Raw genomic sequence first — 15,400 nt, 5'->3', positions numbered from 1 at the left:
TGTCGGCAGCACATCTCCCTGTATACACAGGAAGATGTGCTGCAGACAACGATAATATTTCTTTTAGCATAAACTACACAATCACAAGATGAACGAGCAAATGCTCGTTCATCGGCTGGTTGATGCCATTTTCAGGGCAATGATTGGGAACGAGCGTTTACATGAATGCTAGTTTGCCCGATATTTGGCCCATGTGAAAGGGCCTTTACTTTTCACTTGACTGCCATCTGTCGGACAATGGTGAAAAAATTGACAGTAATAGATAAGAACTTAGGAAAATGCACAACACAAAACTACTAAGAGATCAATGCCATGTTAAATAGTAGTTTTCCTAAGTAAAGACAATGGTGTCAAAAGTTTTCGTGACTTAAGTTCAGAATCCAAAAGGTTAAAGGGCATGACCACCTTGTGAGTTTTCTATTGAAATGTTGTTTTAGGCCCCATCCACATGACTGTGTTCGGTCCGTAATATACGGTCCGCATGTCCCGGCCCGAACACAGTGCAGGGAGCCGGGCTTCTAGCATCATACTTCTCTATGAGGCTAGGTGTCACTGCCTCTCCGCGGAAATACTGTCTCGTGCTGAAAACATGATTACAGTGCGGGACAGTATTTCCACGGAGAGGCAGTGCCACCTAGCCTCATAGAGAAGTATGTTGCTAGGAGCCCGGCTCCCTGCACTGTGTTCAATCCGGGACATGCGGACCGTATATCACGGACCGAACACTGTCGTGTGAATGGGGCCTTAAAAGAAGACCTGTCACCAGGTCCTTACATCCAGGTTACATATATTACCTTTAGGCCACGTTAAATTTTATTAATTAACTTTTTTTTGCTTTCCTTCCCCCGTGAATCTCCCTGGGAGGAGCCATCTTCATTGCCTCTGATGCTGGGAGACTTCTGATCAAGCACATTTGCCATATGCTACATCGCTCTTATTGGACAGCATCAGAGGCGGAGAAGATGGGTCCACCCAGGGAGATTTACTGTGGTTCACACCCTGTCCGCTAACTACAGTGAATTACCATATAGAGTGCCAAAAGAACGGGGTACAATTACTCAAAAATGTGGGGGGGGGGGGGGGGACGGAGGACGGAGGCAATGTAAACAGCGTGGGTTAACAGTAAAATTTGGTGACAGGTCCTCTAACTCTTTAAGCAGTTAGATATACTTTTCATGGAAAACTATCAGCAAGTTCACTTTGTAGTCATAGTGCTCTTCTTCTCGTTTCCTAGGATTAAGTGCTGCAAATGAATCTTTCATGTGCCCCTTCTTTGCTCTGCTCTTAATGGCTGAGAGTACACACAGAGCACAGGGGTATATGTTGTTACTACTTTCTACTGCTCATTTGACACTTTGGGAGAAATTATATTTTCTCCTTCAGGGATTTGCAAGATGCCCTAATGTAAGATTATTGTGAGTTTGATGTGGTGACAGGAGTCCTTCAACTATAAAGGTCAAATCCAGATGAACCACACAGCACCAGGATTTGATAAAGACCCTGCTGGTGGAAACTATGCCTTTAAATGTGCAATATGTAATGGAATAAATACAATAAAATGCCTTGACATTCCTCTGGTATTGTAGACGTCCACGGTCAACGCCCATCTAGTCACATGCCTATCCTAGCAGAAATACAAAAACATTACCTCAATCCTGGCAATATTTTCTCTGAAATGTTAAAACATTGTGGGGCTATCTGGATTTGACCATTCCATTTCTTCATTATTCGTCAGTTGCTGTGTTGAGGTTGTGCAATGATTCAATTATATATTTCTCTTTTAGATCTCACAAAACATTAACATTTTTCAATTGTAACCAAAAAACATCTATATATTGCCGTTACATTGTTATGGTGCCCCTGGTGTTCTTTTGCTTTGAAAGTCGGCCTAATATGTCCAGTGCCGGTGGTTACACATGCTAAATACCACCACCCGGATCCTTTAGTACACGAGCAGCCAAGCGATTGCTGTCATTGTGCATGTCAGTTAAGAATCGGCACACTAGAAGCAGCTTCTCATCGATATATTAGATGGACGCTCGGAGAGGGTATAAACAAACACCAGGGGGCGCCATATCAAGTATGCAATACCAATATTAAGACACCGGAGCATTCTCTAACAAAGAAATGTAATATTTAATCTTGGGATAATCCCTTCAAGTGCAAAATAGTCCTATTAGTGACAAAGCTTCCAATTACAAGCCTACTGGGTCTATCCAAGGAAGTGTAAATGAAAACTTCTATATTGCGCATTCAAGCCAATAAAACACACATTGTCATTTAATGGATACTTTTGATTTGTTAACTACATACAAAAAGTTAAAAGGGAAACGATCACTAGACGTTTTCTGTAGTGCTTGTAAATACCCATTAGACTTCTCCCCCCCCCCCTGTTGAAATTGCCATTTTACTATAAGGGACAAAATAGTTTACCAGGAGTCATCCAGGCGATGCGAAAAGGATAAGAAGTCACGGTGACCTGGCTATTATCATGCCAAATTTTCCGATTGACATCAGCGCTGGTTGTGCCAAATTCCCTCGCATGCGCCTTTTACTTGCACTCTCCTGTCATGCGCTATGAAGCAAGGTGTACCGTCCTTGGCTTAATCTGTCTCAAGGCACCCGTCATTGCAATCGTCCAAAGTGCAACAGGTGAATGGCACACGTGATGGATTTCAGCACAGCTAGTGCGGACATGAAACACCCCTGGGATGGGGACGATAACAGCCGGGAAATTATGACTCTTCACGCCCCAAGTATCACCCAGATGACCCCTGACAAGATATTTACATACATCGCGCGCTGATTTATAAATTTTTTTTCTCCCTTACAGTAAAATGGGCAATTTAAACAGGGCATGGCCAAAACTCTGGTGAAAGGTTCCCTTAATGAATGGCAAACTTTACATTAAAGAGTGTGTGTATTGGGGAGATTTGTAGGGGGGTGGGATTCACATCTGTAGAATTGTGATCTCTTGCACCAATGGACACGTTCCTAGGACTCAGACAGATGTTTATAGACAGCTTTAGCTAAAGGGAACCGGTCACCAGAAAAGATTGAGGTACAATTCTCTAAGAAAATGAAACTCTTGGACATAATGTCATAGTGTCAACCCTTGATTTAAATCCTCTGAAACAGGAAAAATCCTCTTTATGATTATTTAAAGTCTGGATGGGTCATGTAATACACGTGCCTCGCACTTGATACATTGCCTGTTTAGATTTGACAGAGTTTTGTAAAAGATGTCCTAGTCCAAAAGGAAACCTGTCCTGTTGTCCGGGTCCTTTTGGGGCCACCTTCACACATCAGCATTTTGCTTTAGTATTCAAATGCCTAAACTAGGAACGGAACCTACAAAGAGGAAAAGTATAATGGAAAGATTTGCACCTGATGTTGTCTGGAGTCCACCTGCAGTTATATGTACAGAAATATCTGCAGGTGACGTTTGTCTACATGAGGCCAGGCTCTCAGTGGTCATGTGATCAGGTTACACTACAGATGCAAATCACGTGACTGCATCTGCGGCCCCTGTGCATGCATATATCACGGAGTCTTCAGTGCACATGCACTTTTTTTTCTTTTTAAAACAAAATCCATATTAATCTGGAAAGCGACCTATAAATTACAAAAACTTAACGAATGATGAACACATATTGTTACAGGAAAAAAGCAATCACTTAAAAGGGGTTTTCCAGTCCTATGTATTAATGGCATATCTTCAGGTTAGGCCCATCAACATTTAAAAATCGGTCGGGGTCCGACTCCCGGGACCTATGGCGATCAGTTGTTTTGAAGAGGCCGCAGCACTTGAACGAGCGCTGCTTCCCCTTCATTTCCTTTACTGCTTAAACTGTGAATCGCCAACACACTTGTAGCAGCGGTTCACAGTATTCCTGCGTTCTCCCATTGAAGTGAATGGGAGAAGGCTGTAATACTGTGAACGAGTGGGATAGGCCATTGATAGGCCATTGATTTCTTAGGACTGGAAAACCCCCTTAAATCATGAAAACAAGTGAAAAATCAATTCATACATGTGACCAACACGTAGATTTGTCTTCTCTTAAAAACTGTCCTTTCATATCCATCTACTTTACATTAAACATCTGAACGTAGCGATCACACTGACTTGGGAAATTCAAATGTATAAAAGTGAAACATAAAATGTACAAATGTAAAATCTACATTTAATAAAAACAAGGAAACATATTCCTGCATGTATATTACACGTAGTATTAAAATCTGGAATGGTTATGATAGGTAAAACATTACACTAAAATAAGTGTAAAGATAGAGATTCTCTGTAAACACAATTATTGTGCGTTTATAATGAAAACACAAGGTGTAATATATGGACTGTATTGAATTCAGATCTACAGCCAATTGAGCCAAATAAATACTATTGTTTGCTACTGCTCTATTTTGATACCCCATATAAAAATATACCTTTTATTTTAATAAATAGTTTATATGTTTTTTCTTCAAAACAGTCAGTAACAAACCACGTCTTTTAAGTCTGGTGTAATCTGCAGCGAACCTCAGTGCATTGCAAGGAAACTTATCAGACTGCTGATTTTGGTTATGAACACAAAATGAAAATTGGAGGGGAAAAATAAAAAAATAGGAGAAAAAAAAGACTTAAAAAATAATGTAGATAAAAGTTAGTATCAAATAGAACAGTAAAACTATGGTAGAAAAATATACAGCAAATATACTGTGTGTTCAGAAATGAGTTTAGATCAGCGCATAGACATTATAGACTATGGCAATAGAAGAGGACAAAAAAATGGTGTACCCAGCACTTTTTACCATAGTGCTGGATACACCTTTTTTTTGTCCTCTTCTGTTGCCTTGTATACCTGCTGTCGACTCAGGAATCTTCTTGGGAGTATTTTCGAGCCCCTTAAATACTTAAGACGTGGAATAAACTAACGCAGAAACTAACGCAGTGGAAACGCGGTGAGCGAACCTTCGTAATTACCTCTTTCTATTATAGACTATGGCCTCAGTTGTAGATGTTAAGACTTATATATGACTAAAGGGGTTGATAAGTAATGCAGCTTTCGGCTATGTGCCTGCAGCGAGAGAGGACAGGCCTCCATGATATGCATCCTATGTAGCCATGTCTGTATCTACACAGGAATCAGAGGCGGTTTTGCATTTCTTAGCAGGTATGGACGTACCTGAGCAAGAACCATCTCAAAAAGACCTGATAGTCACTGTGAGTAAAGCCACATTACTGGACAACCCCTTTAAAGAATTAAGGGGGCAGTTTACCATTGTCCGCATGGCTGAATGTAAACTACCTGCTTGCTTCTGGATAAGTCCTCTACAGGTGCATCCATTACTGCATAGTGAAGTAAGGCCTTGTTCACACAGCCTTCTCCATGTCGAAATCAGCAACCAAAAGTTACCCAAATCTGCCTCCGATTGATTTCAAAGGATATCAGATGCGTTTGTTTCTGTACGTTTTTTTTTTTTCACTCGCTGAAAAAAACAAACAAAAAAAAAAAAGGAGTGCCCTGCTCTATCTTGGGGCAGAATTCGCTCTTGAAATTCCAATTGAAATCAGATAGAGGTGGGGAAAAAACGCCACAAGCAGAACGATGCGTTTTTCAAAACTTGTCAAAAAAACACTAGCGGAGTTTACAAATGAAAAATCTGAAAAAAGAAGCCTCAAAAATCAGGAAGGAAATTTGGAGGCAGGTTTTTCTGCTTGACCAAAAACGCGTTTTGAACATACCCCAATAGGCAAATATAATGATGCAGAAATCTATGCAGGTATAAATGGAATATATGTATAGGACGGCTCATAAATAACTATCACCCATATGGGTGGAAGCCACCAGAACGCTACACCAGTTTGGTTTACACCCAGAGAGAAATTTTGAAATCTAGCATTTTTCCATAAATATAACTAAATTTGACAATATATGGAGCGTGTGGAGATAAATGAAGAAATAAATGATAAAAAAAATACAAACTGATAAGTATTCCTGTGCAATTGTTATAAATGTATGTTCTCATGAGTATAAAAATGCAGAATACATCTCCAACATCAAGTGGTGTGCAACGATTTGCATAAAGGCGCAGTTATTGTATACAGCACATGCACCAAGAGATTTAGGCAGGAAAGTCATCCAGACGCATTGTCTGAACATCCACAAGTTCTTGCAGCAGGGGAAATACGTAAGAATCAGAAGTTCGGGTCCTCATATCTTCTCGTGGCCTTTTGTGTTTTTGGCTTTAGAGACTTTGTTTTGATCTTGTGTGTAACATATTTAGATCAGAGAGGAGACGACGCACACGCCCAGGTATAAGTGGTTGTTGGCCTCGCACAGTGTATTCATGTATATCATTGATATACATCAAAAGAAGAAGACAACAAGGGATTCAGTTTGTGCTCCTCAATCCTTATTCGAGAGAGGCACCCGTTCTCCACATTTTTGTAGGATATCAGCATAGGCAGCTGGAACGGTAAATTCTGAAAAACACAAGTAGAGATAAATAGTGCTTACAGAAGAATTGGAGATTTATACATTTATATGGAATTATAAACAGAATGTTCTTTGTTCTAGAAACTAGTTCAATCTGTTACCAGGAGTGGTCTTTAATTTGTGACTCTCCTGCTTTGGCTGAAAAGTAATTTTTCTATAATCAATTGATGGGTGGTGGTGGGTCCGACCTCAAGAACCCCCGCCGATCAGTAGACTAAAGAGGCCGCAGCTCCCTGTATATTGGCGACTGGGCCTGGCACTGCAGCTCAGTCAATGAGATTGGCCATAACTGTTTGGCTTCTGGAAATCCCCTTTAGAGGGCCAAACAAATTTAGGGCTTGGCGAATAAACCTCAATACACCCCCTACTCATCACATATTGTGTGGTATCTTTTTAAACACTGATTTCAATCAAAAAACAAAAACTGCTTGTACAAACCGGAATGGATTTTCCCATAGAATATATTCTACAAATGCTGCCTTTAGGAACATTGACACAAAGATAAATGTCACAACCGCTTGTTATGGACCATATGGGGAAGTGATAAGCATTAAGTCATCCTCACATGCTACAATATATTTCGTTAGAAACGGACCAATAAATCATTAGCATGCAAACATCAAGTCAAAATGATAAAATCCCCAACAAGATAGTCTGTCATGTTGTATCAGGCTCCTAAAGCTACGGAACCTCAAGTCACAATGTTTGGATAATGGGAAGGAAACGTCACAATCTGTTCCGGAAACCAAAGTGTGCATTAAAGGAGATCTCCATGTAAAAAAGATGTAAATGTTATGAGCATAACTTGTCAGAATTGTGCCGTGTACACACAGCGCGGAGGACAATCCATCTGCAGCTTCATATGCTCAGCAAAAAGGTGCCAGCCGTGCAGACTAAGGCTATGTTCACACAGAGTATTTTGCAGGCGGAATGTCTGCCTCAAAATTCCGTTTGGAAGTTTGAGGCAGATTTTCCTCTCCCTGCACGCCGATTTTCGCTGCGTTTTTCGCCCGCGGCCATTGAGCGCTGCGTGCATAAAATGTCGCGAAATACGCTTTCTCTGGCTCCCATCGAAGTCAATGGGAGGTCAGAGGCGTAAATGCCCGAAGAACGGGCATGTCCCATCTCTCCCCCGCAGGACGGTTTTACCGCTCGCGGGAGAAAACCGCCCCCGCCTCCCATTGAAATCAATGGGAGGCATTTTCAGGCCGTTTTTGACCAGTTTTGCGGCGTGGTTTCCGCGTCAAAAAACTGTGTGAACATAGCCTATTCCAGTTAAAACTAACATCCTGCTTTCTACCTAAACAGATGTAGCAGCAAAGAATTGATCATTTAACTCTTTAAAGGCCATGTGCACTTTTGCCACCATATTTTTATTACTCAAATAAATCCAAAATAAAAAAAATAAAAAAACGTCGAAAATAGTCCTACTGTTTTTATTATGCAAATACATCTAGAAAAAAAAAAAAAAGAAAGAAACTTTGAAAACAGTACCAGCATTAGGTGCATAATGTATCTATACAGACCAATGTGTCTCCATGGTTATAGACAAACTGTGTGTAGTGGGACCTTGCATGTTCTTCTGTTCTTGCTAACCTACTGTCAGTATAAGGGTATGTTCACACGGCATATTTTCGGACGTTTTTCCGGCTGAAAAACTGATGAAAAATCGGAAGCAGAATGCCTCCAAACATCTGCCCATTGACTTCAATGGGAAAACTGCGTTCTGTTCCGACGGAGCATTCTTTGCAACGTTTTTTACACGTAAAAAAACGGCCGCGAAAAAGAGGTGCAGGTCACTTCTTGGGACGTTTTTGGAGCAGTTTTCATTGACTAGCGAAAAAAGCTCCAAAAACGGCCGTAAAAAAACGCAGCGAAAATCGTGAGTGGCTTAAAAAACGTCTGAAAATCAGGAGCTGTTTTCCCTTGAAAACAGCTCCGTATTTTGAGACGTTTTTGCTCAGTGTGTGTGAACATACCCTAAGACAGCACATACTGATCTAGCAGGATCCCTATGCGCTGAGTAAATGAATGGAGAGAAGTGAATGACGCGGATTGGTCACTGATTGGTCAGCGTCTGCTCTCCACAACGGCCACTTGGTCTGAAGTAAAAACACGCCCAGATGGACATTAAGAACGTCATTAGCATAAATCTAAAATCGCTCCTAACGTGGTGAAAATGGATTGTTTTTCTAAATAAAAAGCACTGCTGTCACCTACATTATAGCGCCCATCTCCTTATGTAGGAGATAGGGCACTTATAATGTGGTGACAGAGCCTCTTTAAGGACTAGTTCACACAGAGTTTTTTGCAGGTGGAAAAATCAGCCTCAAAATTCCTGTAGGAAGATTTTGACCTGCCTGCACTCTTTGCCACGTTTTTTTGGCCGCGGCCACTGAGCGACGCGGGCAAAAAACGCTTTCTCTGCCTCCGATTGAGGTCAAGGGGAGGTCAGAGACGGTAACGCCTGAAGACAGGGCATGAGTCTTCCTTTTCTCACAGCGTTTTTTTTCCGCTCGTGGGAAAAAACCGCCTCCCACTGAAATCAATGGGAAGCGTTTTCTCCAAAAAAAAAAAAAAAAAAAAAAAAAAAAAAAAAAAAGAGTCAATATTTCACATACCCTTTAATCCTAGATGATCTTTAAAACCAAAAATGTTTGCCCTGATGCAGTTCTTTAACACAAATCTGTCATTTACACCATGCATTACAGTTACCGCTATAGACAGGCACTGGATTAACTCATCTAAAGCTTTAATAAAGGAATAAAAGATGTTAATAATCAAAAAATGTACATTGCAGCGAAAACATGTAATCATCATGTAATCAACTAATGATTTACTAGTCATATTTACAAGATGTAATACGTGAAATTTTAAACTCTTCACAGGGGTTTCCTGACCATTAACAATAATGCCCACTGTGCCCCAAATGTTATTATACCACAGTTTAAATTCCATACCGTTTCTGCACCATTCATGCTCTGGCCCCACGATGACATATCATACCTGGTTATGTGACCGTCCAGCCACTTACTGACATCAGAGCTGCAACCAGCAAATACGGCAGAACACAGATGACATTGAACAATTAGAGTATATTCACAGTGCGCTCATATAACCAACCTTTACTGTAAAATTGCAGCAAAATATTGCAGTTTCTGCTGCGATTTTGAGGAAATAAACTTCAATTAAACCGCACATTTGGGGCACAATGTGCTTATTTGAAGGGGAGAGGGAACCCCTTTAATTTGAACTAAAATTTAGATCCCCCATTTAAGTCACTTACATTTTTGGGGGGAAACCACATTTATATCACTTCTCTAATCTGCATCTACTACCCATACTGCTCCACTTATGAGTGATGAGTACACACAGGGAATTCTAAATCTGCCAGCCAGCAGAATACAGTTCTTTAATGTAGCAGCCTGTATTTTGTGAATGCACATCGCTCAAACCCCTCTGCTCCCCCTATTCCTAGAATATAGGCGCCATTACTGGAACCTAAAAGAGAACTGCTAATAATGTAATTCCATAAAACTGAATAAATAGTTACACCTCCATGTATATCTGATCAGACCTAACCGATGCCACTATTAACAGAGAGTTGTATTACATCTTGGCTTAGTCATTAAATCACAGAAAAGCCATTTGTCACCAAAATATTTTTAAGGTGAAATCATTGCTTTCCTTTAGCTTTTTCCACAATAGAATACATCAGTTTTAGGTTTACTTACACAATTGGAATCCGTTTCCAAAATAATTGCATTTTTATGCTGGAAGATTCTAGTTATCGATGGGAACAAAGCCAAAAGCAATGTGTTTTAATCCCATATTACATGGACCCATGTACGCTTACATTTTGGGTAGAAACTGCCTTTTACACCATAAAAATAACACATCCGATCCAATTATGTCAAGAAACAAAAACTGATACTTATTCATCATTGCGATTATTCGGAAGCCGTACCACAATCCCAAATTTAAGCATCAATCAGAGAGTTTGAAGCAGATTAGAGTTGATTGGTTTCATCGTATAATTTGGATTAGGAGAATGTACCTCTTATAAAACATTAGACTCATCTGAGAATGTTCTTAAAAGTAGAGGTCTTACAGTCGACCGGGTAGACTCTGAACCACCTGTTTTGGTGCACACTTTCTTCTAAAATAGTGATAAACAACATAAATGAAGAATGAACATGCTGTAGACTATAAATGATAAAACGTAAGTGGATTATGGATGTCATTTATGTTTACTTAATAAATATAATGACTTAATATATACAGTGAAATTAATTTTGTGATGTCATACATACATGTGAGAAGATCATATTGGTCTCGGACCACAACTGATTTTCAGAATAAAAAGGACTCGGACCCATTTTACACAGATCAAAGAAGTCTAAAGTGGTCCAATCAGGCACATGTCGGCTGCACGCTTGTTCGGCCAACAGCTATGCCTCCCTACTGCACCATACGCATACTCCGCATACTAGGCTGCTTTCAGTCGAGAGCGAGAAATAAGTCTCTGGAGGGGTCTATCTTATTTCCTGCGGGAACAAAGGAGTGGGCATGTCGAAATCCAACATGCCGATCTTTCTTTCTCCGGACATCTGCCCATAAGGGTGAGAAGGGAGACCCCCCAATAGTCTTTAGATAGTTAGTCAATCCCACTGAAATCAGGGTGGTTTGGCTGGCATTTATCTAATGCCAGCTTAAGCTTAGGATAATGTCTCAGATGTTCAGTAACAAATCTCTGAGCAGTGTTAAAGGTCAAACTTTCTAGAGACCTTTTGTTCTCGAAGCAGTGGAGTTCCTAGATCACAGATTTTACCATCAATGATGCATGTGATCTTCTCACATGTATCATTGGCATACTAAATAGATGTTTTTTATTTATAATTAGGATCACCCACTGAACTGCAGTTTAGGGGGCTGCAACACTGCTTACCTTGCATACTGAACTGGTAAGTACAATGTAAAATAAAAGTTCAAGGAGATAGTAGAGTATTCCTGGACATTACGCTGCACAACTAATAATTCTAATGATTAGACAGAAATGTGCAGTGCCTTGAGTTTAGTGGGCACACTTTGCTTTCATCCTTTACGGCCATATATTAAATGCCCATTTTTTAAACAGATTAAAGCCTTAATGTTTTACGGTTTAAAACTTATGAAGTGCTCCGTCCCAATTTTTATTTGAATTACAAAGTAATTTTATCACATTTATAATCTGCACCTTTGTCCTGATTCTGCCTCCCCACTCTGGCCGGGGGGCTCACAGGGAAGAAGAGTTGCAGATAAAAGCACGTCCTGTAAGTCTCATCCAGGGAATAAAGGAGTCCTAACCATGTGCAGTAGCTTTTATTCCCATCACACAGGTGCTTCTGTAAATATTAGAGGACATACCGGACAAGACTTCTATGGTGTGATCTCTTACATCTGCACAACCTTGTGGTCAGTGCTAGGAGGAAGAATTGGGACAGGGTGCATGTTAGAAACTTGCTTTTTATGAGAATTTAAGTAAAGTAGCAAACTAAAGTAAAATAAAAGTCTAGGTCTTAAATGATTACAGTAAATGCTACTCCATCAATGCTTTCATCCTGCCTCATATTGAGTAGGGGCAGATAAAAGCCTGTGCAGGTGTAAAAATAATGGCCGTAGTAAATTTAAATGAAGTCCAGCAACCTCTGAATTTATCAATGAAACAGTCAAGATAAAACAATTCAACAGAATAACTAGTAAATGCAGAAAAACGATAAATAAGATATTAGCCTTTGCACAACTGATATATATACTCCAAAGAGTTAAAACCTTTTTTTTCCACCTCGGTGGGGATCTAACTGCTTGGGCATGCTTGAATCCCAAGAACGAGAGTGCCATGTCCCTGTTCTTGGCAGAGAATTGGCCATACATACAAGATCACTCTACAGCAAAGTAAATAAAAGTTACAGAAGCAGCGAGTGTGCCCTTGTCAATATGCTATAAGGGTACGTTCCCATGTAGTGGCAGCCGCATACAGGCAAGACTAAACCCACATGCAGTGAGTGGCTTTTCAAATCGTTTGTCAATTGGAAGACAATTTTGAGAACACCAAAGTTTTTCCTGCAAAACCATGCGGCCATTACCATGATTGTTAATGGCCACGAGGTTTCAAGGGTGAAATGGCAGTAGACCAGGCAAAAACATCGGTCTACTTAATCTAATTGAAAACACTGCCAACTGCATGCAAGCGTGTTTTTTTCCGCATGTGGCCGCCGTAACGGATGGCTTTTAAGCGTAGCACTGAAATAACATCTAAAACACTAATTACATACAATATACAGTTATTTCAATACATTCAGGGGCAAATGATTATAAAGGAGTCGAGGAAATGTTGCACAAACCTCGTTAAAAACATTTTAGGAGATAGTTAGGAAAAAGAAAGTAGTAAGCAAAGCAAATTCACCTTAATCACTCCAGGGGAAACTGTGAGTGCTGGAGGTTTGAGAAAGCATGAAGATAGTGGACGTTCCTGAGGAAGGCAAGTGTTTTGTTACCTGGTCCGAAGCAGAGACAGGGGGCAGGGAGAGAAGCAGGATCGGTAAAAGGAAGACAAGATAGTAAAAGGTAACAAAGTGAGTAAAATACAGTAACACACAGAAGGAAAAAGTAAGGGAAGCACATGAAGAGAGCATGATCTTTATTAAACCGACAGTCCTAAGGGAATGGACACCAATACTGCTCTGCAGTTAGTCAAGCCGGTTGTAGGCAAAACGATGCTGGAAGTGACAAGTGGGGCAGCCTGATCTACCACAAAGTTGGCAATTAAAGGGTATATTCACCATCGCAACCTATTTTAACTAAGTCTTGATTAAAAAAAGGTTTAATGGATTTGTGTCTAGAGATCTTAGGCTAAGTTCACACTGAGTTTTTTGACGAGTTTTTTGACGCAGAAACCGCGCCAAAAAGCTAGTCAAAAACAGCCCAAAAATGCCTCCCGTCGATTTCAATGGGAGGCGGGGGCGGTTTTCTCCCGCTCGCGGGAGAGAGAAGCGACATGCCCTATCTTCAGGCGTTTCCGCCTCTGACCTCCCATTGACTGCAATGGGAGGCAGAGAAAGCGTATTTCGCGGCGTTTTATGCCCGCAGCACCCAATGGCCGCGGGCGAAAAACACAGCGAAAATCGGCGTGCAGGGGGAGGAAAATCTGCCTCAAACTTCCAAACGGAATATAGCCTTAGGCTCTGTTCAGAGTTTTTTGCAGGCAGAAAACAATCTGCCTCAGAATTACTTCAGGAATTTTGAGGCAGATTCTGAACTGCCTGCGCTTTTTGTGCCACGGTTTTCTCTGCCTTCCATTGATTTCAGTGGGAGGTCAGAGGCGGAAACCATGGCGAGAGAACAGGCTGCTTTTTTTCCCGCAAGCGACCAAAAGATGCCCAGGAAAAAAACGCCTCTGCCTCCCATTAAAATCAATGGGGGGCAATTTCGTCCGTTTATTGGTGCAGATTCCGACACAGTTTCATCGTCAAAGTCAGCGCCAAAAAACGGTCAACAGGGTCTCATGCAGAACTATGCATTTCCATGGTAACGGACTGCAAACACACCCTGTATAGCCTTTTCCTGCAGTCATACTGTATTCTCTCTCTCCCCTACTTTTTGCTTACCTACCGAGTTTATAGTAGCAAGAATTAAGGGGTCGATGAAAGGGAACATAGCTGCACCATCAGACTACAGTTTGTTAGTGGTCTGTAACCTTCGAAGCACATAGGTCTGCATAAGAGCTTTAGAAACAAAAACAGGATATTTTTAATCAAGACAATAAAAAATTGGCTGCAAGGGTGGATAAAGGCCATAAAGTTTGATGGCTAAATCAGAGCTATTTATTTTGCCCACAGCAGGTGGGTGGCAGCAGTACTTATCACTTCTAGTGTACAGGGTAAGTCTTTAAAGGGGGCCATTCCCACATAAATACAACCCCCAAATTGGCTTTAACGTTCCAGCTTACCTGATAACTATTTTGATAGTTAAAGTTTAAGTGGAAATATGCGGGTACCACCCAAATACCTGCAAATAATCTGAAGAGATGCTTATAAACAAGACTTGTCTTAAGATGTGAACCCGTTAACTTCACGCCGATTGTGAAAAGCTGTGATCAGATTGGCGATTATATTTTAGTACTGTGCTCAAACCCACGTAGGAGGCTCCATTGGGAGCCACCATTGCAGATTCCACTAAAAAAATGCTGCCCTATTTTTTTCCAGTAAAATGATGAAATCCATGACTAATATCTGGCAAAACCCATTAACATCAATGGGTTCCGTCAGTGTCAATCATGTGACTAATCCGGCATTTCCACATTTTCGGGTTTTCTATCCATGTGACGGAAAAGAAAAACTGAAAAACGAACACAGATTATATAAACTGCCATTTTTTTCTAATAAAGAGGAAAAATTATAACAAAACATTCCCATTTCTAATAAAATACACAACTGGGAAGACTGGTTATCATTTGACAATCTGTAATCAACGTATGTGTTGAATGAACAACCAGTAACTACATCAACAGATTCACTTCATCTTACCTTTTGGCCTGCCGTCTTGAGATTTCTTAGAACTATCAACAATATTTCTGGATAGAGGCTTATAAAAATCAGCAGAATGATGGCAAGCCAAACGGACACCGATGTCAGCATGTGAGAAAACACAAAGTACATTCGCTGCTGTCTGAGGAATGGCCTACAAGAGATCCAGACAGCGGACATACATGTAAGAGCAGACCCATGAAATCACAAGACAATTCACATTCATTAAAGTTGGCTATACAATAAGCAGCAATAAAATGGGGCCAGTGGGGTAACCTGGTTAGGCGAATATAAACCTACATGGATGCAAGTGGCTCTATGTTGACTGGTTTACATTTTTTT

At 40.6% G+C, this 15,400-nt stretch overlaps 1 protein-coding gene across 5 annotated transcripts in view; it reads right to left on the bottom strand.

Annotated features, from left to right (window-relative positions):
* Positions 1-695: 695 nt before the first annotated feature.
* The window catches only part of ATP11C (ATPase phospholipid transporting 11C (ATP11C blood group)), a 122,778-nt gene continuing 108,073 nt past the window's right edge, over positions 696-15,400 (bottom strand). Inside the window, exons 28-30 of one of the 5 annotated variants that reach the window (XM_075835893.1) lie at positions 15,059-15,212; positions 12,940-13,005; positions 696-6,481 (exon numbers count right to left, since the gene is read on the bottom strand). In XM_075835893.1, coding sequence (XP_075692008.1) covers positions 6,353-6,481; positions 12,940-13,005; positions 15,059-15,212 — 349 coding nt within the window. In that variant the 3' untranslated portion in view covers positions 696-6,352. Of the gene's footprint in view, positions 6,482-9,207; positions 9,245-10,551; positions 10,654-12,939; positions 13,031-15,058; positions 15,213-15,400 lie in introns of those variants that run through there. The other 4 variants (XM_075835892.1, XM_075835890.1, XM_075835891.1 and 1 more) reach the window with 4 other exon arrangements.

The sequence above is a fragment of the Rhinoderma darwinii genome, chromosome 8 (assembly GCF_050947455.1).
Source record: "Rhinoderma darwinii isolate aRhiDar2 chromosome 8, aRhiDar2.hap1, whole genome shotgun sequence".
NCBI classification, from domain to species: Eukaryota; Metazoa; Chordata; class Amphibia; order Anura; family Rhinodermatidae; genus Rhinoderma; species Rhinoderma darwinii.
This window is presented reverse-complemented; position numbering and strand designations above follow the sequence as displayed.